The following is a 26,198-nucleotide window of genomic DNA, read 5'->3' as shown; positions in this document are numbered from 1 at the left end:
GCCAGCTGGTAAGACACACGCCCTAAGTGATCGCTCTGGTTCAGGTCTGTCCGTTTGTCCACCCAACGCTCCTATCTGTACGTCTGTGATGCCATGACAGCGTTTCATTACAAGAATTGCAGCAATTTGTGCATTTCATCAAATTGGAATATCTAACCATAGAAAATGTACAAATGTCTAACCTAAATTATTTTTACGAATGTCTAACTGAAGAAAATGTACAAATATCTAACTGAATAAAATGTACGAATATCTAACCGAAGAAAATGTACTGCATTCGGTAACTGGACTACTTTATCAGCCCATCTAAGACAGAGAGACAGCTGTGCCAGGACCTACAACAAGCTGGGGATGAAACATCTACTTACATTTGCCTGAAGGTGGAGCATTTGATTACATGTTTAAAGCCTTCAGTATACAGGCTACTGCCAAAGTCAATAGCAACGCCACACTTGTTTTTCCCAAACGATTTAGCAGGACATTAAACATTTTGACAAAATGATCTAACTAACCTGACTAGTGCTGCAGCAGCCTCTGACATCATAGCTAAATGTGTTTACCCTGGCTCAAATGGGCCATTTAGAGTCATTTTACTTTGTAAATACCAGTGTCATTTTTCTGACGCTAATATTAAAATATGCCAGTTAAAATACGTGATCTGTGCATGCGCATGAAGGTCGGAGTAGGAGCTAGAGACACTTGGGGGGTCTCTCACAGACGTGCCCATTCTACAGTTGGTGAAGGCTTTAGCTGTAGCGATGATGGGTGGTAAAGGATGTCATTCAGTGCTTTCTATAATGGTCTTTTTCCTGTGTATTGATATTAGAGCCCCTCTGGAAATATTAGTTTGACCTGGTTTGGTACCTTGTGAAGCACAAGGAACTGTGATTGACACAATCTAATTGAATTAGAGTGGCTACAGAGACATCATTAACAGATAATGTTCTGAGGGGAGACAATCATCTGCAGTACAGTCAGCGATTAACTCAGTGCCATCAGTCCTCCTTCCATCTTTCCATCAATTATCACCCCTAAATCATCTGCACAGAATATCAATCTCCGAAGTCAAACAAAAACATTCCATTATAGTCATTACTTCAACTGGCCGTGTTCAGAGCCAAATATAAGACTCTGATTATGGTAGTAGTAGGCCTAGTCGTGGTTTTGTGGTCCAACTTGGTTATAAACACAAATTACTGCCTTGGCCTAAATGGTTTATTCAAAGAACAATTCAGACAATTCAATGTCTAAATTATCTTACAACAGATGGCATTTATGGAGTGTTTCAGTGTTTCCTACAGTGTTTTCCGCGGTTAGCGCAATAAAACTAACAGATAGCTTATATGGGCCCAGGAAAAGCTCCTTGACTGCTTAGGTTTGGGCCGTAGGGTTAGGTTAGCTCAGCGCGGCCCATCTCTCACGCGTGGCTTGAGCACACTAACCAGAACCAGGCGTGTTTCCACCATCCCACGCCAAGCCACCCTTGCCAATCCATCAGAGGGGCTTAACGGCGAGCCGCCGAAGGGGGACAGACAGCGGGAAGGTGGGTCTGATCCATTCACGGACGGGGGGAAGGGGGGTCTGATCCATGGTCACTAGTGGGACAGGAAGGGCAAGTGATGGAAGACGAACGAGGAGCAGAGTAGCTCTCCTCATGGATCTTCATTCAGAGCAGCTCTCCTCACGGATCTTCATTCAGAGCAGCGATCTGTCTTAATTTTTCTTTCCATATTTCCATCCCCTCATCCATCCCAGGTGGCGCAGCGGTCTAAGGCACTGCATCTCAGTGCTAGAGGCGTCACTACAAACCCTGGTTCAATTCCAGGCTGTATCACAACCAGCCGTGATTCGGAGTCCCATAGAGCGGCGCACAATTGGCCCAGCGTCGTCCAGGTTAGGGTTTGGCCGGGGTAGGCCGTCATTGTAAATAAGAATTTGTTCTTAAAACTTGCCTAGTTAAATAAAAAATGTCATTAAAATCCCTGAGAACAGAACCAAGCCTTAGAGGACAGATCCTGGAACAGTGAAGGATTGCATCACTGCCAATTGTATTTTTTGTCTTCTTCTAGACTGTATATAACCAGACAGAGTATCCAGTTTTGATAACGTTCATGTCCCTCCATACACACCTGCATGTGTTGTTGGAATGTGAATACGTTTGGTTGGATTGTTTTGGCCCGAGGGTGATGTTACTCTGTCCAGGTTGGAATGTGTAGTCTTGATCCGTTTGGTCTGTCCTAAGAGTTCTGAAGCCAAGCTTATTGCATGGCTCAATCTATGTCTGCTGAATCAAATCGTATTCCCGGAATCATGTTCAATTCTACGTATTGCATTGAGTCATATTCACTCAGTCATATAAGTCAGTATTATTCCTAAGTTAGGTAAACAGAGTCCTATTCCCTAAGTCAGGTAAACATAGTCCTATTCCCTAAGTTAGGTAAACGGAGTCCTATTCCCTAAGTCAGGTAAACAGAGTCCTATTCCCTAAGTCAGGTAAACGGAGTCCTAGTCGCTGAGTCAGGTAAACGGAGTCCTATTCCCTAAGTCAGGTAAACGGAGTCCTAGTCGCTGAGTCAGGTAAACAGAGTCCTAGTCGCTGAGTCAGGTAAACAGAGTCCTATTCCCTAAGTCAGGTAAACAGAGTCCTATTCCCTAAGTCAGGTAAACGGAGTCCTAGTCGCTGAGTCAGGTAAACGGAGTCCTATTCCCTAAGTCAGGTAAACGGAGTCCTATTCCCTAAGTCAGGTAAACAGAGTCCTATTCCCTAAGTCAGGTAAACAGAGTCCTATTCCCTAAGTTAGGTAAACAGAGTCCTATTCCCTAAGTTAGGTAAACAGAGTCCTATTCCCTAAGTCAGGTAAACGGAGTCCTAGTCGCTGAGTCAGGTAAACGGAGTCCTATTCCCTAAGTCAGGTAAACAGAGTCCTATTCCCTAAGTCAGGTAAACGGAGTCCTAGTCGCTGAGTCAGGTAAACGGAGTCCTATTCCCTAAGTCAGGTAAACGGAGTCCTATTCCCTAAGTCAGGTAAACAGAGTCCTATTCCCTAAGTTAGGTAAACAGAGTCCTATTCCCTAAGTCAGGTAAACAGAGTCCTATTCCCTAAGTCAGATAAACAGAGTCCTATTCCCTAAGTCAGGTAAACAGAGTCCTATTCCCTAAGTCAGGTAAACGGAGTCCTATTCCCTAAGTCAGGTAAACAGAGTCCTATTCCCTAAGTTAGGTAAACAGAGTCCTATTCCCTAAGTTAGGTAAACAGAGTCCTATTCCCTAAGTCAGGTAAACAGAGTCCTATTCCTTAAGTCAGGTAAACAGAGTCCTATTCCCTAAGTCAGGTAAACAGAGTCCTAGTCGCTGAGTCAGGTAAACGGAGTCCTATTCCCTAAGTCAGGTAAACGGAGTCCTATTCCCTAAGTCAGGTAAACAGAGTCCTATTCCCTAAGTCAGGTAAACAGAGTCCTATTCCCTAAGTTAGGTAAACAGAGTCCTATTCCCTAAGTTAGGTAAACAGAGTCCTATTCCCTAAGTCAGGTAAACAGAGTCCTAGTCGCTGAGTCAGGTAAACGGAGTCCTATTCCCTAAGTCAGGTAAACAGAGTCCTATTCCCTAAGTCAGGTAAACGGAGTCCTATTCCCTAAGTCAGGTAAACAGAGTCCTATTCCCTAAGTCAGGTAAACAGAGTCCTATTCCCTAAGTCAGGTAAACAGAGTCCTATTCCCTAAGTTAGGTAAACGGAGTCCTATTCCCTAAGTCAGGTAAACAGAGTCCTATTCCCTAAGTCAGGTAAACGGAGTCCTATTCCCTAAGTCAGGTAAACAGAGTCCTATTCCAAGTCAGGTAAACAGAGTCCTATTCCCTAAGTCAGGTAAACGGAGTCCTATTCCCTGAGTCAGGTAAACGGAGTCCTATTCCCTGAGTCAGGTAAACATAGTCCTATTCCCTAAGTTAGGTAAACGGAGTCCTATTCCCTAAGTCAGGTAAACAGAGTCCTATTCCCTGAGTCAGGTAAACAGAGTCCTAGTCGCTGAGTCAGGTAAACGGAGTCCTATTCCCTAAGTCAGGTAAACAGAGTCCTATTCCCTAAGTCAGGTAAACAGAGTCCTATTCCCTAAGTCAGGTAAACAGAGTCCTATTCCCTGAGTCAGGTAAACATAGTCCTATTCCCTGAGTCAGGTAAACAGAGTCCTATTCCCTAAGTCAGGTAAACGGAGTCCTAGTCGCTGAGTCAGGTAAACGGAGTCCTAGTCGCTGAGTCAGGTAAACGGAGTCCTATTCCCTGAGTCAGGTAAACAGAGTCCTAGTCGCTGAGTCAGGTAAACGGAGTCCTAGTCGCTGAGTCCTATCCATTGTACTATTGCCAGTAAGCTGTGTCAAAGATGCTCTGGCTGAGTGATTCAAGCAGTGAGTTCTCTCAAACATTTGCCCCTCAGTTCTTTTACACTCACTCTCTTCCCCCTTCAATCTTAAACCCTGACCTCAACATCTTACCCCTAGCCCTCGTCGTTGATCTGAAACCCTCACCTCAACATCTCACCCCTAGCCCTCGTCGTTGATCTGAAACCCTCACCTCAACATCTCACCCCTAGCCCTTATCGTCCATCCTGATCTCAGTCAATAGCCTATCTGGTAGCAGTCACTCTGTCAATCTACCTAGAAGTCAGGGGTCAACCACACTCTCACAACAGAGGAAGGGGTAAGGGGTGGCTAGCTGACTGGAAAAAGGAGGTCAAGAGAGGAGGAGGAGGAGAAGGAGGATGATCCGGGAATGTGAATACCAGGGGAGAAATGTATACTCTGTGCAGCATATGAAAGATTCCCCTCATTCCTTGAGCCTGAGCGCAGGCGGCAGCTGGCAGTGATTAGCTTATGATTCACTTTAGCTGCACATAGAGGCTGCTTGTAAAAATATGAACAGTATAACTGTTTCCTGAGTTTGTGCTGACAGCACCTCCTGGGGGAGTGCCGCTCTCTGCAGAAACACATGGCGGCAGCGCTGGCCCGTGCCAGCGGACGGATTAACCATGATCGCCGCTAGCTTGGGGCCGCGCGAAGTGCTAATGCTATGCAGGGAGAAAACGTTGGTTCGACACTGCGTTGGGTGTCTTCAGTGGAGAGGTGTGTGGCTCTCTAAGCTGAAGAGGCAGGAGAGAGAGGGTTTGTAGCTGAAAAAAGAGAGGCCTGAGCCCTTGGTTAATACATGGATAGGTTCCAAATAAATAAATATTATATGGTCACACTCTAAATAACTATCTTTGACACATATCTCTATCACTTTTTTGAATGAAAATATATTTGATGAAAAAACAATTGGTGCTTTACTGCTATTAGCCCGTACAAACACATTGAATAATAGTTTGTAGGCCAAACCGTTCGGACACTACAGACGATTTTGTGAGAATTCCAATTTTCGGGATGTCTCATGGTCTGACAAACACTGCTCTAGCTCTGTCACTTTTCATAGTGTTACATAGGCGGAGGCGGTGGATTGAGACGCATCCAATGCCAAAAAACAGGTATCTCTAGCTTAGACTGACACATTTTTATGGGGATTTTTTTTTACTATGCTAATTGAATTTCTGCGGGGGCATGGACATCGACCTTAGGGGTTATTAATCTGTTCCTGTGGAGTGTAGAAAGTGTCTACCAGGTAGCGTCTTAGCAATGGGTGTTACTTAACTTGTCACTGAGCTAGCTCTCTCATAAGGTTAGAGCTACGTCATCTGCCGCCTCCAGCAACTCTCTGTCATCACATTCACAGAGCTCGTACTGCAAACCGTATGCATCCATCCACGGCACATAGTAACACAGCAACAGTTTATGTGTTGGCATTCCAGAAATGCAACTGGAAGAGGGTACTAAATGGCTGTTAAATATTTGTGAGGAAATTAGGCCTCTCGCTTATGGAGGGGTTTATATCTATCTGGTCTCGACTGTAGTTGAAGAATGTAAAAGAATGTGTGTGTTTGGAGCAAAGAAGAAGACCAATTTGGTTGAAATGCACTCAAAGAGCATGATATGATCTCACCCAGAGCCAGACTTTACACTCTGTTGATACTCATACTGTAGTCATATTCTTCACATTATTGATGCTCATACTGTAGTTATAGTCTTCACATTGATACTCATACTGTAGTCATATTCTTCACATTATTGATGCTCATACTGTAGTCATATTCGTCACATTATTGATGCTCATACTGTAGTCATATTCTTCACATTGATACTCATACTGTAGTCATATTCTTCACATTATTGATGCTCATACTGTAGTCATATTCGTCACATTATTGATGCTCATACTGTAGTTATAGTCTTCACATTGATACTCATACTGTAGTCATATTCTTCACATTGATACTCATACTGTAGTTATAGTCTTCACATTGATACTCATACTGTAGTCATATTCTTCACATTATTGATACTCATACTGTAGTCATATTCTTCACATTGATGCTCATACTGTAGTCATATTCTCCACATTATTGATACTCATACTGTAGTCATATTCGTCACATTATTGATACTCATACTGTAGTCATATTCTCCACATTATTGATACTCATACTGTAGTCATATTCGTCACATTATTGATACTCATACTGTAGTCATATTCTTCACATTGATACTTGTACTGTAGTCATTCTTCACATTATTGATACTCATACTGTAGTCATATTCTTCACATTGATACTCATACTGTAGTCATATTCTTCACATTGATACTCATACTGTAGTCATATTCTTCACATTATTGATACTCATACTGTAGTCATATTCTTCACGTTGATACTCATACTGTAGTCATATTCTTCACATTATTGATGCTCATACTGTAGTCATATTCTTCACATTATTGATGCTCATCCTGTAGTCATATTCTTCACGTTGATGCTCATACTGTAGTCATATTCTTCACGTTGATGCTCATACTGTAGTCATATTCTTCACATCATTGATGCTCATACTGTAGTCATATTCTTCACATTATTGATGCTCGTACTGTAGTCATATTCTTCACGTTGATGCTCATACTGTAGTCATATTCTTCACATTATTGACTGTGCAACAACGAAATACAGGGGGAGTTGCATTATAGCTCTGAATATAAGACTGGATAGATGGATGACAAGTGATGGTTCCTGTGACGATATTTACAGAAGAGGATGTGGCGTCCTACACTCTTAGAAAAAAGGGTTCCAAAAGGGTTCTTTGGCTGTCCCCATAGGAGATCCCTTTCTGTTTCCAGGGAGAACCCTTTTTGATTCCACATAGAACCATTTTGGGTTCCATGGAAAACCCTCTGTGGAAAGGGACCTACATGGAACCCAAAAGGATTATACCTAGAACCAAAACGTTCTCCTATGGGGACAGCTGAAGAACCCTTTTAGGTTCTAGATACCACCCTTTTTTCTAAGAGTGTATTGACAATCTGCTTTCATAACGAAGTTAAATGAAACCCTCCCAATTCCATGATTTTTTTTTTTCATGTTGATTGTAGGTTTTTCCAACATCCTAACAGCGTAACTACAGATGCTATATCTTAATTTGATCATCCTGTTGTTGCAGGACACAGCAGGAATAGAGTATTCCAGGCTTAAAAAGGCTTCTAAAGATTGTAGTTTCCTCTTTAACATTTCAGACCTGAATTGCCCTTATGAAAAATGTATCAACCCCTACAAAAAATGTCCATGAATTATAATCTGCATAATAATTCACATTTCCTGTTAATGCAGGATTATTTTCCTGCTGTAGCAAACTGACTCAAATTAAAATCCTACGTCTATATGGTTCTAATTGGAAAGGTTGGAAAAAACATCCCATCTGTTAGTTATAACTCTAATGTAAAAAGCAATTCATCCCACTTGTTGTTGTTTTCCTTCCTCTCTGAAAATTGGTGCGCTCAACGCAAAGTGTGACTCTTTGAAGTGTACCCTGAAGAACAATACACTCCACAGATCTTTTGGGTATTGGCACAGTCTCGTTTAGTTGGAGCTATTCTGCTTAACATTTATAAAGATTTGTTTGCACACATCTGTGTCTAATACCACCACGGACAAAGCTTAATTTATTTAATCGCAATCCAGAAAGCCTTGGTTGTTATTTGCCCGCCCCGAGCAGTTGGGGTACGCTATGTCACAAACATGTCATGCTCATATGCCTAAACACGAATAGGCTTTCTCCTCCGAGGCCACAAGGCACTGGGGGGCTTTCAGTAGAATGCATGCTCTGGTGTTTGTTGACTTTAGATCATATGTGGTAGATGGAGGATTGTGGGAAGCTGAAGTTTCCATTCCCCCGAAAACACACAGTACAGCATACTATTAGGGCCCTTCAAGATCCTTTAACTGCTCCTGTGTGTTGGTTAGATAAATGCTGCTTAGTACATAGCGCTTTGATCAAGCAAGACGTTTGATTAAAATAAAAATATGAAACCACAGTTGTCAGAGTGTATAAATAGTAAATCATTGTATTTATGCACTTCAGCATCTGATCATTTCAAAATATGGGGAAATTAGACAATTAATTCTCTATCTTTCTCTCTCTCTCTCCTCCAGCGTGTCAGGTCCTCTCCTCTCCCCAGGAATGAAGGGTACAGGCACTTCCCCTCCTCCTCTGGAGAAGCAACAGCAGCACCTCCACCCTCACCACAAGCCCTACTCTCACTACCACCAGCAGGCTGCCAGCGAAGGTAAGATCAGACCAGCACAGTCTGTCCTCTCTCAACCCAAGCTAACCAACAGGCCAATTTAGTTGGCTGGAACCCTCTGAGCATTGGTTGAATACAGAAATGTAGACACTGAGCGCACAAAACATTAGGAACACCTTTCTTAATATTGAGTTGCACCCCCTTTTGCCCTCAGAACTGCCTCAATTTGTTGAGGCATGGACTCTCTATAAGGTGTCGAAAGCTTTCCACAGGGATGCTGGCTCATGTTGACTCCAATGCTTCCCACAGTTGTGTCAAGTTGGCTGGATGTCCTTTGGGTGGTGGACCATTCTTGATACACACGGGAAACTGTTGAGTGTCGAAAAACCCAGAAGCGTTGCAGTTCTTGACACACTCAAACTGGTGCACCCTTCACCTACTACCATTCCCCATTCAAAGGCACTTAAATCTTTTGTCTTGCCCATTCACCCTCTGAATGGCACACATACACAATCCATGTCTCTCCTCCCCTTCATCTGGAGACTCATCTCCCTCACTAACTTTAAGCACCAGCTGTCAGAGCAGCTCACAGATCACTGCACCTGTACATAGCCCATCTTGTAAATAGCCCATCCAACTACCTCATCCCCATACTTTATTTATTTATTTATCTTGCTCCTTTGCACCCCAGTATCTCTACTTGCACATTCATCTTCTGCACATTTATCACTCCCGTGTTTAATTGCTAAATTGTAATTATTTTGCCATTATGGCCTATTTATTGCCTTACCTCCCTTATCTTACCTCATTTGCACACACTGTATATAAACGTAAAACATATATATATATATATATATATTGTGTTATTGACTGTACGTTTGTTTATTCCATGTATAACTCTGTGTTGTTGTTTGTGTCGCACTGCTTTGCTTTATCTTGGCCAAGTCGCAGTTGTAAATGAGAACATGTTCTCAACTGGCCTACCTGGTTAAATACAGATAAATAAAATCTACACTAATTGAAGTGGATTTAACATCAATAAGGGATCATAACTTTCACCTGGATTCACCTGGTCAGTCTGTCATGGAAAGAGCAGGTATTCCTAATGTTTTGAACACTCAGTGTATTACACAACTGACTCAACAGTTCTATGTAATAGATTTCTGTCTGCAACTCTCTGAACACCCCATTTCCACTTTTAAGGAACTGACACAACTTTATTTCGTGTGGAATAAAGAAAATAATCAAATACAGTTGTAACTGCACCGTTTAAAACATTCCATTCCATTGAATAGGCCTAAGCCTCACACTTTACCACAATATGAACATGAAAGGACACAAGGGGAGGAAGCCGTGTCGGAGAATTGGGACGCGGCCCATGGATGTGTTAGAGTGTTTGGCGTTGAGCAGAGAGAGAAGATTGGAGTTAGCGAGACAGAGCAGGAGAAACCACAGGCAGGAACCTCCTCTGCTCTGAATTAGCCAACAAAACACTGCCTTCTGTAGTCAGCTGTCTCTCACTCTCTCTCCGAGTTCCACTAAGGCTGCTCTAGCTAGCTGTCACTGCAGACCCGCTCCCTAGTGCCTTAAACACAACTTTCCCTGTTAAAGATCTACGCATGGACGTCTGTGAAACCGCGCTGTGGTCGGAGAGTTGCGTAAAGTGCTCCAGAAATGGCTGCTTTCACATTATCATGACTCCTGTGGTCTTACTTGAGTACAAAAATAGAAGGGGGACAATTGACAAATGCTACCATGGAGGAACTGGAAGAGTTAGCGCGCTAACACAAATGTAGCATTATAATAGCTCGAAGCCATACAATGTTTCAAGTTGATGTATGGAATCAGTTTACAAACATAATCACTCCGTATTGTTTGGTCACAAGGAAGGCCCCCTTCAGACAATTCTCTTTCCCCTCCCCTCTTGACACGATAGAAATAGAATGACTGAAATTGGTATTCCCATTGGACTGAAGTCTATAGTGCCTTGCAAAAGTATTCATCTCACTTGGCGTTTTTCCAATTTTGTTGCATTACAACTAGAGGTCGGCCGATTATGATTTTTTTCAACGCCGATGCCGATTATTGGCGGACCAAAAAAAGCCGCTACCGATTAATCGGCCGATTTTTATTTATTTATTTGTAATAATGACAATTACAACAATACTGAATGAACACTTATTTTGACTTAATATAGTACGTCAATAAAATCAATTTAGCCTCAAATAAATATTTAAACATGTTCAATTTGGTTTAAATAATGCAAAAACAAAGTGTTGGAGAAGAAAGTAAAAGTGCAATATGTGCCATGTAAGAAAGCTAACGTTTAAGTTCCTTGCTCAGAACATGAGAATATATGAAAGTTGGTGGTTCCTTTTAACATGAGTCTTCAATATTCCCAGTTAAGAAGTTTTAGGTTGTAGTTATTATAGGAATTATAGGACTATTTCTGTCTATACGATTTTTATTTCATATACCTTTGACTATTGGATGTTCTTATAGGCACTTTAGTATTGCCAGTGTAACAGTATAGCTTCTGTCCCTCTCCTCGCTCCTACCTGGGCTCGAACCAGGAATACATCGACAACAGCCACCCTCAAAGCAGCGTTATCCATGCAGAGCAAGGGGAACAACTACTCCAAGTCTCAGAGCGAGTGACGTTTGAAACGCTATTAGCGCGCACCCCGCTAACTAGCTAGCCATTTCACATCGGTTACACCAGCCTAATCTCGGGAGTTGATAGGCTTGAACTCATAAACAGCGCAATGCTTGAAGCATTGCGAAGAGCTGCTGGCAAACGCACGAAAGGGCTGTTTGAATGACTGCTTACGAGCCTGCTGGTGCCTACCATCGCTCAGTCAGACTGCTCTATCAAATCATAGACTTAATTATAATATAATAAACACACAGAAATACGAGCCGTTGGTCATTAAAATGGTTGAATCCGGAAACTATCATTTCGAAAACAAAACGTTTATTCTTTCAGTGAAATACGGAACCGTTCCGTATTTTATCTAACGGATGGCATCCCTAAGTCTAAATATTGCTGTTACATTGTACAACCTTCAATGTTATGTTATAATTATGTACAATTCTGGCAAATTAATTACGGCCTTTGTTAGGAATAAATGGACTTCACACAGTTCGCAATGAGCCAGGCGGCCCAAACTGCTGCATATACCCTGACTGCTTGCACGGAGCCCAAGAGAAGTGACAATTTCCCTAGTTATAAGAAATTCATGTTAGCAGGCAATATTAACTAAATATGCAGGTTTAAAAATATATACTTGTGTTTTGATTTTAAAGAAAGGCATTGATGTTTATGGTTACGTACATTGGTGCAACGATAGTGCTTTTTTCGCAAATGCGCTTGTTAAATCATTACCTGTTTGTCGAAGTGATTCAATGAGAAATGAACAGGCACCGCATCGATTATATGCAACGCAGGACACGCTAGATAAACTAGTAATATCATCAACCATGTGTAGTTAACTAGTGATTATGTTAAGATTGATTGTTTTTTATAAGATAAGTTTAATGCTAGCTAGCAGCTTACCTTGGCTTCTTGCTGCCCTCGCGTAACAGGTAGTCAGCCTGCCATGCAGGCTCCTCATGGAGTGCAATGTAAGGCAGGTGGTTAGAGCGTTGGACTAGTAACCGGAAGGTTACAAAAACGAATCCCCGAGCTGACAAGGTACAAATCTGTTGTTCTGCCCCTGAACGAGTCAGTTAACCCACCGTTCCAAGGCCGTCATTGAAAATAAGAATGTGTTCTTAACTGACTTGCCTAGTTAAATAAAGGTGTAAAAAAATAATTAAAAAATAAAATAAATCAGCAAATCGGTGTCCAAAAATACCGATTACCAATTGTTATGAAAACTTGAAATCGGCCCTAATTAATTGACCATTCTGATTAATCGGTCGACCTCCAATTACAACCTGTAATTTAAATAGATTTTTATTTGGATTTCATGTAATAGACATACACAAAATAGTCCAAATTGGTGAAGTGAAATTAAAAAAATTACTTGTTTAAAAAATAATTAAAATGTAATTAAATACAAAAAAGTGGTACGTGCGTATGTATTCACCCCCTTTGTTATGAAGCCCCTAAATAAGATCTGGTGCAACCAATTACCTTCAGAAGTCACATAATTAGTTAAATAAAGTCCACCTGTGTGCAATCTGTGTCACATGATTTGTCACATGATCTTAGTGTATATATACACATCTGTTCTGAAAGGCTCCAGAGTCTGTAACACCACTAAGCAAGAGGCACCACCAAGTAAGCGGCACCATGAAGACCAAGGAGCTCTCCAAACAGGTCAGGGACAAAGTTGTGGATAAGTACAGATCAGGGTTGGGTTCTAAAAAAATATCTGAAACTTTGAACATCCCACGCAGCACTATTAAATCCATTATTAAAAAAAGGAAATAATATGGCACCACAACAAACCTGCCAAGAAAGGGCCGCCCACCAAAACTCACGGACCAAGCAAGGAGGGCATTAATCAGAGAGGCAACATAGAGACCAAAAATAACCCTGAAGGAGCTGCAAAGCTCCACAGCGGAGATTGGAGTATCTGTCCATAGAACCACTTTAAGCCGTACACTCCACAGAGCTGGGCTTTACGGAAGAGTGGCCAGAAAGCGCCATTGCTTAAAGAAAAGAATAAAGAAACACGTTTGGTGTTCGCCAAAAGGCATGTGGGAGACTCCCCAAACATATGGAAGAAGGTACACTGGTCAGATGAGACAAAAATTGGGCTTTTTGGCCATCAAGAAAAATGCTGGCGCAAACCCAACACCTCTCATCACCCCGAGAACACCATCCCCACAGTGAAGCATGGTGGTGGCAGCATCATGCTGTGGGGATGTTTTTCATCGGCAGGGACTGGGAAACTGGTCCGAATTGAAGGAATGATGGATGGCACTAAATACAGGGACATTCTTGAAGGAAACCTGTTTATCTTCCAGAGATTTGAGACTGGGACAGAGGTTCACCTTCCGGCAAGACAATGACCCTAAGCATACTGCTAAAGCAACACTTGAGTGGTTTAAGGGGAAACATTTAAATGTCTTGGAATGGCCTAGTTAAAGCCCAGACCTCAATCCAATTGAGAATCTGTGGTATGACTTAAAGATTGCTGTACACCAGCGGAACCCATCCAACTTGAAGGAGCTGGAGAAGTTTTGACTTCCAGTGGCTAAGATGTGCCAAGGTTATAGAGACATACCCCATGAGACTTGCAGCTGTAATTTCTGCAAAAGGTGGCTCTACAAAGTATTGACTCTGGGGGGGTGAATAGTTACCCACGCTCAAGTGGTCTTTTGTTGCAGCGGCAGGCCCCTCCCTCCCCATCCCTGTGTAACGTGTATAATGTTTTTTTATTTGGTTACAGCAGCTGAAGGGCCACCCTGAGATGGCTAGATTAAATATTGTGTGTGTCAGAGGAGAGGAGGAAATAGCATTTCAGTTTTTTTGTCTTCAAGTTTGTTTCACAATAAAAAATATTTTACATCTTCAAAATGGTAGGCATGTTGTGTAAATCAAATGATACAAACCCCCAAAAAAATCTATTTTCATTCCAGGTTGTAAGGCAATAAAATAGGAAATATGCCAAGGGGATGAATACTTTCGCAAGCCACTGTATAGGTCTAGTGGCCATACTGAGCGTTCCTTAGAGGGTTCCAGTTAAATTGCAGTAGTGTTAGGGGCTTTGGCCATTCTAGTTATTCTGTGCTTGATCCTCTCCTCCCTTCTCTCTGTAGATTACCAGGGCAGTTTTCAGAGCTGCTTCCATTTTGGGGACTCGTACAGAATGGAACAGTCTGTGAGTGGTGTTCATGTACCAGCGGACTCACATGGTTACACTTCCCACCAGAACAACGGCTTCCACATGTCCAGTACCAGCAGTGGCTCTGCTGCAGGTGAGACCTGGCGTAGATTTCAACTTCCTCCTTCTCCTCTAACAGTTTTTGTTTTGTTCGTGCACTTAAATCAATAATTGAATTATTTCTGTATGTTGATCAAGCCACTGTATGTATGTTGATCACACACTAAACAGTGTAGCATCAAATTTGATTGTGTGTCTAATTCAGTGGTCTCCTCCCCCAGGCTTCAGCTTGACACAGGACCTCCAGGGATCAGGGGAGTGCCAGTTCTCCTCCAGCCCAGAGGAAAGCATCTTCTTCCAGGTGAACAGCTTCGACCGCAGCCTGAGCCAGATGTCCTCCGTCTACACAGAGACATAGAGGGCCTGATGCTACCCTGGGTATCGCTATACAGGCGATGGATCTCAATAGTCTGGAGTGGCATCCATTCTTTACAAGTTTGTTCTGTTCTAAAGGAAACAATATAATTGAAAACAAGCTCTACTGCTCTAGAACGACTGTCAGTCATAACTCTGTAACAAGACAAGAGCTTCCTACAGCCCTGCCCAACAGATTCCACATGGATGCTTCCAAATGGACACATTTCCAACTAAGACATAACCTAGTCCAGCATTCCCTCTTTCTCTCTTTCTACATTGTTCAATCTACTAGGGACTGAAATGTAGAAAAATATATAATTTTGCAGTGTTTTTACAGTGGATGAAATGGCTTGTTTATTTGTTTAGATTGTCTGAAGATATTTCTGGAAGGTAAATGGAGGGGTGATGGATGGTCATACATGAAATATTCTGGAACACAGTCAAATCTACTTTATCATGTGTATAAATGTACAGTTTGTTTAAAGCAGTCTTTTAAATGTTTGTTATTTCCAAGTTTAAGAAATAAATAATTGTACAATAACACAAAATTGTGACTTTTTAATGTTACCTGATGTACTGTTTTATCTTTTGTTGTATATGTAATGTAAGTGCCTTAATGTGTTTGGACCCCAGGAAGAGTAGTTGCTGCCTTGGCCACAGCTAATGGGGATCCCTAGTAAATACATATCTTATGGTGGTATGCACATCCACAGAACTAGCACAGCTGCAGGGTAATGCCATGTCAGTAAAATAACACTATTTTAAGTATCGGAGGAGCATTCAAACAAAACAGTGGTCGGGTATTCTTCTCCTTTTCCTATGAGCCTTGCTTGGTAGTAAAACATGGTTATAGCACCAAGTACAGCGTCTGTGCCTCAAATATCTAAAGCACTATATCTGCTATAATGTGAAATGAATATGCCCAAGATAAAAGCAGCAGCACTACATAAAGTAGTGTATGTGAAGTTGCAGAAAACGGACACAGTGGTGGACAGTTCGACACCGGTAAGAGGAACACCAACCATTGACATACTCTGCCCTCTTGTGAGCATTCTCAGCTTTTCACAGTAACATTATGAAAAGGAATGCAGTGCTATTGAGACAAATTGTAATGACTGTTCTCTCTCTCTCTCTCTATAGGTTCATAGCCAGTTAAAGACTGGGTTTTCCAAACTCGGTCAATGGGCACCCTTGGTGCACATTTTGGTTTTGCCCTAGAACTACACATCCCCCCCCCCAAAAGAAAATCAACTCATTATCAAGCTTTGATGATTTGAATCAGCTGTGTAGTGCTTGGGCAAAAACCAAGACATGCACTTCTTGGGTTCCCCAGGACCAAGTTGGCAAAATGCTGCCATAGGGAATATTGTAGGACGCGTCACAAATAAATATCCAGAGAATGTTTTGCAAAATGTTTAAGTTGGCAGTGAATTGAATTCAGGTACAGTAAGACAATGTGATTATGAATATAATAATAAATACATAATTTGGTGGGTGCTTATATTTGTCCTATTCAATTGAAAATGCGTTTCTCTTTGCAACTCGCCCTGAGACACCCTCAGGTGTCTGACTTAGTGGGGTCACGGCCATATCCTTCACGTCTTCTTGCTCTTCCTGCTGAGGTAGCTCTGATAGTAGAAGTTGCTGAAGAGTAGGATGAGGCTGACACAGTAGAAAAACACATAGGCATTCATGGAGTCTGGGAAGTCACACTCAGTGAAGAGGTTGTAGCCTGTGTGAGTGGTCAGCAGGACAAACTGGAGCTGAAACCACCATCAGGAGAACATTGGTTTAGATTCAGAGTTGAGGTACAACCTTCTCAGATATCTCCGTTCATAGTCACAATCTGTTTTCTACCACACGTAAGGCCTAGATTCAATCAGTTATAACCGACAATTGCAAAGCCTATTATTGCTTTTGTATAGGTTATGTCGGAGGTGTAACTGGTGGAGCTGTCAAATCCACAATCGTCTCCAAGTGTTATCACGGTCATCCTCATTGGATGCACCATGTGGCATTAGTAGAAATCCAATGCAGATGTTACAAATTCAAACACTGAAATGTGTGATGTAATCTACACCTCGACTAGGCTGATATAATTCCTTAACCATTAAACGATAGGCTTTCACGTTGAGTGTCATAGTTTCTATATAGCCTACACATTCTCGTTGTGAACTATTAACCCAGGTGGGATTTAAGGACGGGTGTGGTTTCTTGACAATCACCACAAGAGCAGCCGCTCACCAATTTGACTACTCTAACACAGTTACAACTCTGACATCATCCTGAACAAAAGCAATAATAGGCTATGCAGTTGTTGGTTATGGCGGGTTAACACTGAACTGATTGAATCCAGGTCTTAATCCCTATACTCTAAGCTTCTGTAGTAGCCAACCAATTCACATACCCCAGATGTATCCCCTTTTTCTTAAACCTCACTAGATGTCTGCAGAGCTGTAGATAGAGCCACTCACCAGCTGAAGTGACGTCAGATAGCGTTTCCACCATAAGTACTTCTGCATGTGAGGCCCAAGAGCAGCCAGTCCGTAGTAGGAGTACATTACAGTGTGGACGAAGGTGTTGAGAAGACCAATGCAGAACGCTAGGAGGAGAGAGAGGAACACATAACATCTCAACTATCTGTTGCACAGCATCATGAATGGTATGGACAATTTTCTAGGACCCCATTAATCATTTTATATTTACAATTGAGTAATTTAGCAGACGCTCTGAATAAGAGTGACTTACAATGAATGTCTATTTGTAAGTCTAGCAGGTGCCTACCAGGTGTTGAGAAGTCCCAACAGAGAGTTGATAAAACATCTTAATTAAAGAAATCTATGGCAGCCCTGAAACATTCCATATACGTTGATACAGAGCATTAACGAATAGGATAGAGTTTTTCCCGGTTCTTCGTACTGCTAGACTTACATTGGCCTCCAGCCAGGTACTTCGCCCCTGCCCACCAGTTGAAGATCATGGTGCCATGGTGATAGACATGCAGGAAGGTCAGCTGACTGTTCTTCTTCCTCAGGATGAAAAAAACCTGTGAATGGAGAATTTGGAATGGGTTTGAACTGGATCTCCAATGTTTCACATGAATCTGACGTTAATCCTGGGCCATATTGATTAATGCACACCGTAGGAAAATGTTTTGCAACGGAACACAAAAATGAGCGTTTCCTGGACAAGTAGTCCCCATTAAAAACGTTGTTTTCTTCCATTTGGTGCCTAATGAATATGACCCTGATTTTCAATGTATTTTACCGTGTCAGCCAATTCTATGACCTTGGAGAAGAAAAACCACCAGCATGCTTTGGCCATCTGGTGAAACAAACAGACAGAGAGAGTTATCCACCGTTATGGCCAGGGCTTTGGGACAGTCTTCAGAGATGGAATAGATATGTATACTATTTGGGGGCATTTGCCAGTTAGGTCAACTTTGTGAGAGGTCCAACGGTTTGTGTACAGTAGGGACTATTCAGACGCACTCTTACCCTCATCGCCAGTGGGCTAGTGCTGTAATCTACAGGTTGACACAGGTAACTGTAGTTAGACAGCATGGACGTGACCAAGAACTGCAACATAAAAAACGTTATAGGTCAGGTGAAACATTTCATAATAAGCATAAATTAGGCCCATTTCTATGGCTGCTGAACACACACACACACACACACACACACACACACACACACACACACACACACGTTTAAAGAGAAATCCCCTCATTTTGATGGGAGTTGGAGCACACCTCGTGGAACATGTAGACAGACAGGCAGACCATGGCGAAGTTGTAGAAAATGAGCACAGCCTTGAGGTCAACAGGTTGCCTGTGTTTCATCAGCTTGGGTCCAGCCCAGACCACACCGAGATAGAGGAGGAATATAGAAGCTACTGGCATGGGGGAGTAGACCAGTAACCATGGATCTGTCCTCTTATCTGGAAGACAACATGGTAGCCCACTGTATTCATCTCACTTTTAAAATGTTAATATTCTGTTAACTCATACCCAATTAATGCTGTTGACTCGTATGTGGCCAAAGTATAAAAAACGCTTCCAAAACCCCACCTCAAAGTTGTATCTCAAACAGACCTTTTCAAAAATGCTTGCCATTTCCTTATTTAATATGAGGTCAAGATGGCTCATTAGCTGAGCTGGACAATGAGCAGCTACTTGTCGTGAATATTTTTAATGACCGGTATACGGTCACACCATTCTGTTGTTAGCGTACGCCCACAACATTCAAAACACAGAAAAGCTGTTTTTTTATCCTGAACAAAAATATAAATGCAACATGTAAAGTGTTGGTCCCATGTTTCATGAGGTAAAATAAAAGATCCCAGAAATGTTTGTGCGCATTTCTCCTTCGCCAAGATAAACCATCCACCTGACAGGTGTGGCATATTAAGAAGCTGATTAAACAGCATGATCATTACACAGGTGCTGGGGACAATAAAATGCCACTAATATGTGCAGTTTTGTCATACAACACAATGCCACAGATGTCTCAAGTTGAGGGAGTGTGCAATTGGCATGCCGACTGCAGGAATGTCCACCAGAGCTGTTGCCAAATAATGTAATGTTCATTTCTCTAGCATAAGCCGTCTCCAACGTCATTTTAGAGAATTTGGCAGCACGTCCAAACAGTCTCACAACCGCAGACCACTTGTAACCACGCCATCCCAGGATTTCCACATCCGGCTTCTTCATCTGCCGGATGGTCTGAGACCAGCCACCCAGACAGCTGATGAAACTGAGGAGGATTTCTGTCAGTAATAAAGCCCTTTTGTGGGGAAAAACTCATTCTGATTGGCTGGGCCTGGCTCCACAGTGGGTGAACCTATGGTTGAGCCCCTGCCCAGTCATGTGAAATCCATAGGTTAGGACCTAATGAATTGATTTCAATTGACTGATTTCCTTATATGAACTGTAACTCAGTAAAAATAGAAAAAGAAAAAAAATGTGCTGAAATTGTTGCATTTATATTTTTGTTCAGTATAACATACTTGATTACCATTTATTGGAAGGAAAACTGTTTAACTCACTTTGTCATTAATTCTAGCTCATATTTGATAGAAACCAGGAAGCCCTGGACAGTGTAGGCCTACTGGACAGCACTAACACACAGCAGACAATACACATTTACATTTTAGTCACTTAGCAGACGATCTTATCTACAGTGACTTACAGTCAGTGCATTCAGCACAGTATATTTGCAGTACTAATATTACAGTGCTATTATTTTCTATATATTTTTTAAACAAATTTTATACTGAATGTTAGCAGATCTTCAAACAAAACCGAATATTAGATAAAAGGAACCTGAGTTTACAGATAACAAAAAATATTGATGCTTACACTACATGACCAAAAATATAGGGACACCCCTTAAGATTAGTGGATTTGGCTGTTTCAGCTACACCCGTTGCTGACAGGTATATAAAATCGAGCACACAGCCATGCAATCTCCATAGACAAACATTGGCAGTAGAATGACCCGTACTGAAGAGTTCAGTGAGTTTCAACATGGCACCATCTTAGGATGCCACCTTTCCCACAAGTCAGTTCGTCAAATTTCTGACCTGCTAGAGCTGCCACGGTCAACTATAAGTGCTGTTATTGTGAAGTGGACACATCTAGGAGCAACAGCTGCTCAGCTGCGAAGTCGTAGGTCACACAAGCTCACTGGACTGCCGAGTGCTGAAGCACTTAGCGTGTAGAAATCGTCTGTCCTCGGTTGCAACACTCACTCAGTTCCAAACTGCCTCTGGAAGCAATGTCAGCACAAGAACTGTTCGTTGGGAGCCTCAGGAAATGGGTTTCCATGGCCGAGCAGCCGCACACAAGCCTAAGATCACCATGCGCAATGCCAAGTGTTGGCTGGAGAGTGTAAAGCTCGCCGCCATTGGACTCTGGAGCAGTGAAAACGCTTTCTCTGGAGTGATGAATCACGCTTCACCATCTGGCAGTCCGACGGACGAATCAGGGTTTGGCGGATGCCAGGAGAACAGTACCTGCCCGAATGCATAGTGCCAACTGTAAAGTTTGGTGGAGGAGGAATAATGGTCTGGGGCTGTTTTTCATGGTTCGGGCTAGGCCCTTTAGTCCCAGTGAAGGGAAATCTTCATGATACAGCATACAATGACATTCTTGACAATTTTTTACCTTTATTTAACTAGGCAAGTCAGTTAAGAACAAATTATTATTTACAATGACGGCCTACCAATGCCCCCATGCACAAAGCGAGGTCCATACAGAAATTATTTGTCGAGATTGGTGTGGAAGAACTTGACTAGCCTGTACAGAGCCCTGACCTCAACCCCATCGAAAATCTTTGGGATGAATTGGAACACCGACTGCGAGCCAGGTCTAATCGCCCAACATCAGCGGCCGACCTCACTAAAGCTCTTGTGGCTGAATGGAAGCAATTCCCTGCAATGTTCCAACATCTAGTAGAAAGTCTTCCCAGAAGAGTGGAAGCTGTTTTAGCAGCAAACGGGGGATCAACACCATATTAATGCCCATGTTTTTGGAATGAGATGTTCGACGAGCATTTGTCCACATACTTTTGGCCATGTAGTTTATTTTATTTATTTAATTAACAAAGTTATGCAACACCCAATTCCCCTGTGTAAGAAAGTAATTGCCCCCTTACAATCTATAACTGGTTGTGTCACCTTTAGCTGCAATGACTCAACAAACACTTCCTGTAGTTGCTGATCAGTCTCTGATGTCACTGTTCCAGGAATTTTGGCCCACTCTTACATTCAGAACCGCTTCAACTTAGCAACATTTGTGAGTTTTCAAGTATGAACTGCTCATTTCAAGTCCTTCATCTCAATTGGGATTAGGTCTGGACTTCGACTAGGCCATTGCTATTTAGCCATTTTCATGTATACTTGATTGTGTATTTTGGATCATTTTCTTGCTGCATGACCCAGCTACGCTTCAGCTTCAGCTCACAGACTGACGACCTGGCAACCTGACATTCACATGTAGAATTCTCTGATACAGAGCAGAATTCACGGTTAATTCTATTAAGGCAAGTCGTCCAGGTTCTTGAGGCAACAAAGCATCCCCAAACCATGACACTTTCAACACTATGCTTGACCGTTGGTATGAGGTTCTTACTGCGGAATGCAGTGTTTGGTTTTCGCCAGGCATAATGGGAGCCATGCCATCCAAAAAGTTGACTCAAGTTAACCAAAAACTATCACATGGAAGCACCTAGATGATCATCAAGAGTCTTGGAAGAATGTTCTATGGACAGATGATTCAAAAGTATAACTTTTACGACAACCTGGGTCCCAATACGCCTGGTGAACCTCATACCAACGGTCAAGCATGGTGGTGTTAGTGTGATGGTTTGGGGATGCTTTACTGCTTTAGGACCTGGACGACTTGCCTTTTTTAGAAGGAACCATGAATTCTGCTCTGTACAGGAGAACATCAGGACATCTGTCTGCGAGCGGAAACGCAGCTGGGTCATGCAGCACGACAAGGATCCAAAACACACATTTAGGTCTACATGAAAATGGCTAAAAAGCAACACATTTTAAGGTTTGGAATGGCCTAGTCAAAACCCAGACCTAATCCCAATTGAGATGTTGTGGCAGGACTTGAAACGAACAGTTCATGCTTGAAAACCCACAAATGACGCTGAGTTACAGCAGTTCTGCATGGAAAAGTGGGCCAAAGTTCATCCACAGAGACGTGAGAGACTGATCAACAACTATAGGAAGTGTTTGGTTGCAGTCTTTGCAGCTAAATGTGGCACAACCAGTTATTGAGTGTAAAGGGGCAATTACTTTTTCACACAGGGGCTTTGGGTGTTGTATCACTTTGTTAAGGAAATAAATTAACTAAGTATGTCATTGTTGTGTTATTTGTTGACTTGGGTTCCTTTTATCTAAGAGGTTTTGGTAGAAGATCTGATAACATTCAGTATATAAAAAAAATGCAAAAGTAGAGAAAATTAGAAAGGAGGCAAATACTTTTTTACGGCACTGTGTACACAACTGGAGCTGGATTGATCGTATATGTAGTACATTTTGATATATGTTGACTGTGTGAGGGAGGCTGATGGTGAATGTCCTACGTGTATCAATTGCAACTAGATAATCCAGTCCTGTGACATTTTGCTGAATCACAAAAAAGTCTAGTAGGCCCCTACATTGTCAGTGGCCCATCATAAAATCTATACCCAAATTCTGAATTACCTCCATTCTCCAACATCCACTGGTGCATGGACTGAACACGTTGCCATGCTGAAGCCATTTGACACTGTTGGAACAGGAAGTTGGTCATTGATTATAACAATTACAAAATGACCCAACCCCGTTTTGCTAAACAGCTAAGGGATGGGGCTGGAGAAATGTAACCACTCAAATCCATAGACAGAGCTATGGATGCAAGGACTGACCATCCATGAAATCAAATGTATAGTTTACATTTACGTTGTTTACAAACATTGGAGTACAACAAGCTTATATTTTGAGCTCTGAACTAAGCTCATGAGGCATTCATAATTTATATTGTTTAAGAATCAATGGGTATATATCATTGACTTATAAGTCCAAAAATTGATGTAGCAACATAGTGTATTAACGACAACAGGGAACCTGGAGAAAAAGAAGAAGAAAAAAAACTCCCCGACTGGGAAAAAATAGTTTTGAGCGGTCATCCAACTCAGAAACATTGAGAGCATCCTGACCGGTTGCATCACTGCCTGGTACGGCAATTGCTCGGCCTCCGACCACAAGGCACTACAGAGGGTAGTGAGTACGGCCCAGTACATCACTGGGGCTAAGCTGCCTGCAATCGAGGACCTCTACACCAGGCGGTGTCAAAGGAAGGCCCTAAAAATTGTCAACGACCCCAGCCACACCAGTCATAGACTGTTCTCTCTATTACCGCATGGCAAACGGTACCAGAATGCCAAGTCTAGGACAAAAAGGCTTCTCAACAGTTTTTACCCCGAAGCAATAAGACTCCTGAACAGGTAACAAAATGGTTACCCGGACTATTTGCATTGTGTGCCCCCCCCCACCCCTCTTTACACTGCTGCTACTCTCTGTTTATCTTATATGCATAGTCACTTTAACTATACATTCATGTACATACTACCTCAATTGGCCCGACCAACCAGTGCTCCCGCATATTGGCTAACCAGGCTATCTGCATTGTGTCCCACCACCCGCCAACCCCTCTTTTACGCTACTGCTACTCTCTGTTCATCATATATGCATAGTCACTTTAACCATTTCTACATGCACATACTACCTCAATCAGCCTGACTAACCGGTGTCTGTATATAGCCTTGCTACTCTTATTTTCAAATGTCTTTTTACTGTTGTTTTATTTCTTTACTTACCTACACACACACACACACACACACACACACACACACACACACACACACACACACACACACACACACACACACACACACACACACCTTTTTTTTGCACTATTGGTTAGAGCCTGTAAGTAAGCATTTCACTGTAAGGTCTACACCTGTTGTATTCGGCGCACGTGACAAATAAACTTTGATTTGATTTGAAACTTGGGCATCATCCTAGACCTCCAATTTATCTGAGCAAAGATCACTGGGGTGTATTCATGACGCCAATTCTGCAACAAAAACCATTTACTCCAAATGTTTTGTTTACTTTGCCATTTACTTTTGTTTACTTTGTAATGAAAATCTGAGTTTATATTGGACAAATTCAGGTAGATCATTCCCAGTTTCGTTTGCTTCCGTTTGGTTCTTAAACTGTAAACGGTTCCCATTACCAATAAGCTATTGAGAGAGGCTGCCGTAGGCAGACCTGGACCTCAAGAGAAGACAGGCTATGTGCACACATTGGCCACAAAATGAGGTGGAAACTGAGCTGCACTTCCTAACCTCGTGCCAAATGTATGACCATATTAGAGACACATATTTCCCTCAGATTACACAGACCCACAAAGAATTTGAAAACAAACCCAATTTTGATAAACTCCCATTTCTATTGGGTGAAATACCACTGTGTGCCATCACAGCAGCAAGATGTGTGACCTGTTGCCACAAGAAAAGGGCAACCAGTGAAGAACCAACACCATCGTAAATATATCACATGTTTTTTTCCCCTTTGTATTTTAATTATTTGCACAGAATTATTTGCACATAAGCCATAATATGATATATCTCAACGCCTTTGACATTTTTGTGAGTGTAATGTTTACTGTAAAAAATAAGAAATTCATTCACTTTTGTTTATTATCTATTTCACTTACTCTGGCAATGTAAACATGTTTCCCATGCCAATATTGCCCTTTGAATTGAATTAGTAATTAATATATCCCTGATATCACGATGTGTCCCAGTCTGAGCTCGTTTTTATCCGAGTTCCCAGTTGTCGTGAACGCACCATAAGGATTCTCGCTTTAAATCACAAATGACGTCACTTTCCCCACAACCAAGTAGAGAGCTATACCACACAATAACCAACGCGTAGGATTCACAGTTTGCGTTAAAACAATATATATCCTGGTCAGTTCATTGAATCACCAAATAATGTGGAGACAATTCATTGAATCACCAAATGTGTCCTTTTTTTGCACGTTAGCGGCGTGGTATAATCTCAAAGCTTCTGACACATTTGGTGGCCTTTAAACTTTCATTCCATGCTAGGACATTACCATAAATATTATTTCCCATTTCACACGCGACGTAAATTCATATAAAATTGCGGGCAAAGTTCAAATAAACTTACAATATTTGTGTAACTATTTATCTTACGATTTTTCGCCTGAATAAATACAATACATACAGAGCTGTGTTTAAATGAATCAACTGGACTTACCCGACAAAAGCGTGGGACTTCCTTCTGAAAAGTGGTGAAACTAGGCCTACGCGAGACGCTCCACACGGCGTTTTGATTGGACACATTATGGCAACAGCTACCTGGCAGGTATTTCAAGTTCTTCAAGTTCGAGCATGTGTTCAGCAAGAGATCACCTAACGTAGCAGGCACAGAAAGACAAGACCCCCCCACACACACACTGCCATTATACTTATGTAGGCCTACCTTTAAAAACCGAATCATATTGCTTCATATCCAAAAACTGTTTTGTTAATAAAATTATATTATTTGAGATCAAATTGGAAGGATGATGCTAGGCAAACAAATTATAAAATATAAATAAAACAATTTTAAATCCAGTTTTACAGTCAGTATTCTCAATGCATGTGTATTGTGTATATCTGAGGTAAAACGCACCAAAGCATATTTTATGCAACATATAGGACAA

The 26,198-nt window shown here is 41.9% G+C and overlaps 2 protein-coding genes across 2 annotated transcripts in view; one reads left to right on the top strand and one right to left on the bottom strand.

Moving 5' to 3' along the window:
- The window catches only part of glis1b (GLIS family zinc finger 1b), a 155,960-nt gene extending 140,510 nt beyond the window's left edge, over positions 1–15,450 (top strand). The window contains exons 9-11 of the mRNA XM_029695605.1: positions 8,557–8,690; positions 14,421–14,579; positions 14,767–15,450. Coding sequence (XP_029551465.1) covers positions 8,557–8,690; positions 14,421–14,579; positions 14,767–14,903 — 430 coding nt within the window. The 3' untranslated portion in view covers positions 14,904–15,450. The remainder of the gene's footprint in view (positions 1–8,556; positions 8,691–14,420; positions 14,580–14,766) is intronic.
- Positions 15,451–16,302: 852 nt separating this feature from the next.
- On the bottom strand, positions 16,303–25,869 carry LOC115151566 (elongation of very long chain fatty acids protein 4). Its single transcript, XM_029695606.1, has 8 exons — positions 25,751–25,869; positions 23,123–23,186; positions 18,654–18,841; positions 18,400–18,480; positions 18,170–18,226; positions 17,834–17,948; positions 17,377–17,504; positions 16,303–16,665 (listed from the first exon to the last, which is right to left on the bottom strand). The coding sequence occupies exons 2-8, from the start codon at positions 23,178–23,180 to the stop codon at positions 16,498–16,500; spliced, it is 795 nt and encodes a 264-aa protein (XP_029551466.1). The 5' UTR covers positions 23,181–23,186; positions 25,751–25,869; the 3' UTR covers positions 16,303–16,497.
- Between the last annotated feature and the right edge of the window lie 329 nt (positions 25,870–26,198).

This window comes from Salmo trutta, chromosome 17 (assembly GCF_901001165.1).
Source record: "Salmo trutta chromosome 17, fSalTru1.1, whole genome shotgun sequence".
NCBI lineage: Eukaryota > Metazoa > Chordata > Actinopteri > Salmoniformes > Salmonidae > Salmo > Salmo trutta.
This window is presented reverse-complemented; position numbering and strand designations above follow the sequence as displayed.

Coding starts and splice junctions, on each gene's coding strand:
- LOC115151566 (XM_029695606.1), bottom strand. CDS start 23,180: ATGGCTTCAGCATGGCAACGTGTTCAGTCCATGCACCAGTGGATGTTG. Junction 18,842..23,122: donor GTGGATGTTGGAGAATGGAG/GTAATTCAGAAT, acceptor GTTGTCTTCCAG/ATAAGAGGACAGATCCATGG. Junction 16,666..17,376: donor ATCTGACGTCACTTCAGCTG/GTGAGTGGCTCT, acceptor TGGTGGTTTCAG/CTCCAGTTTGTCCTGCTGAC.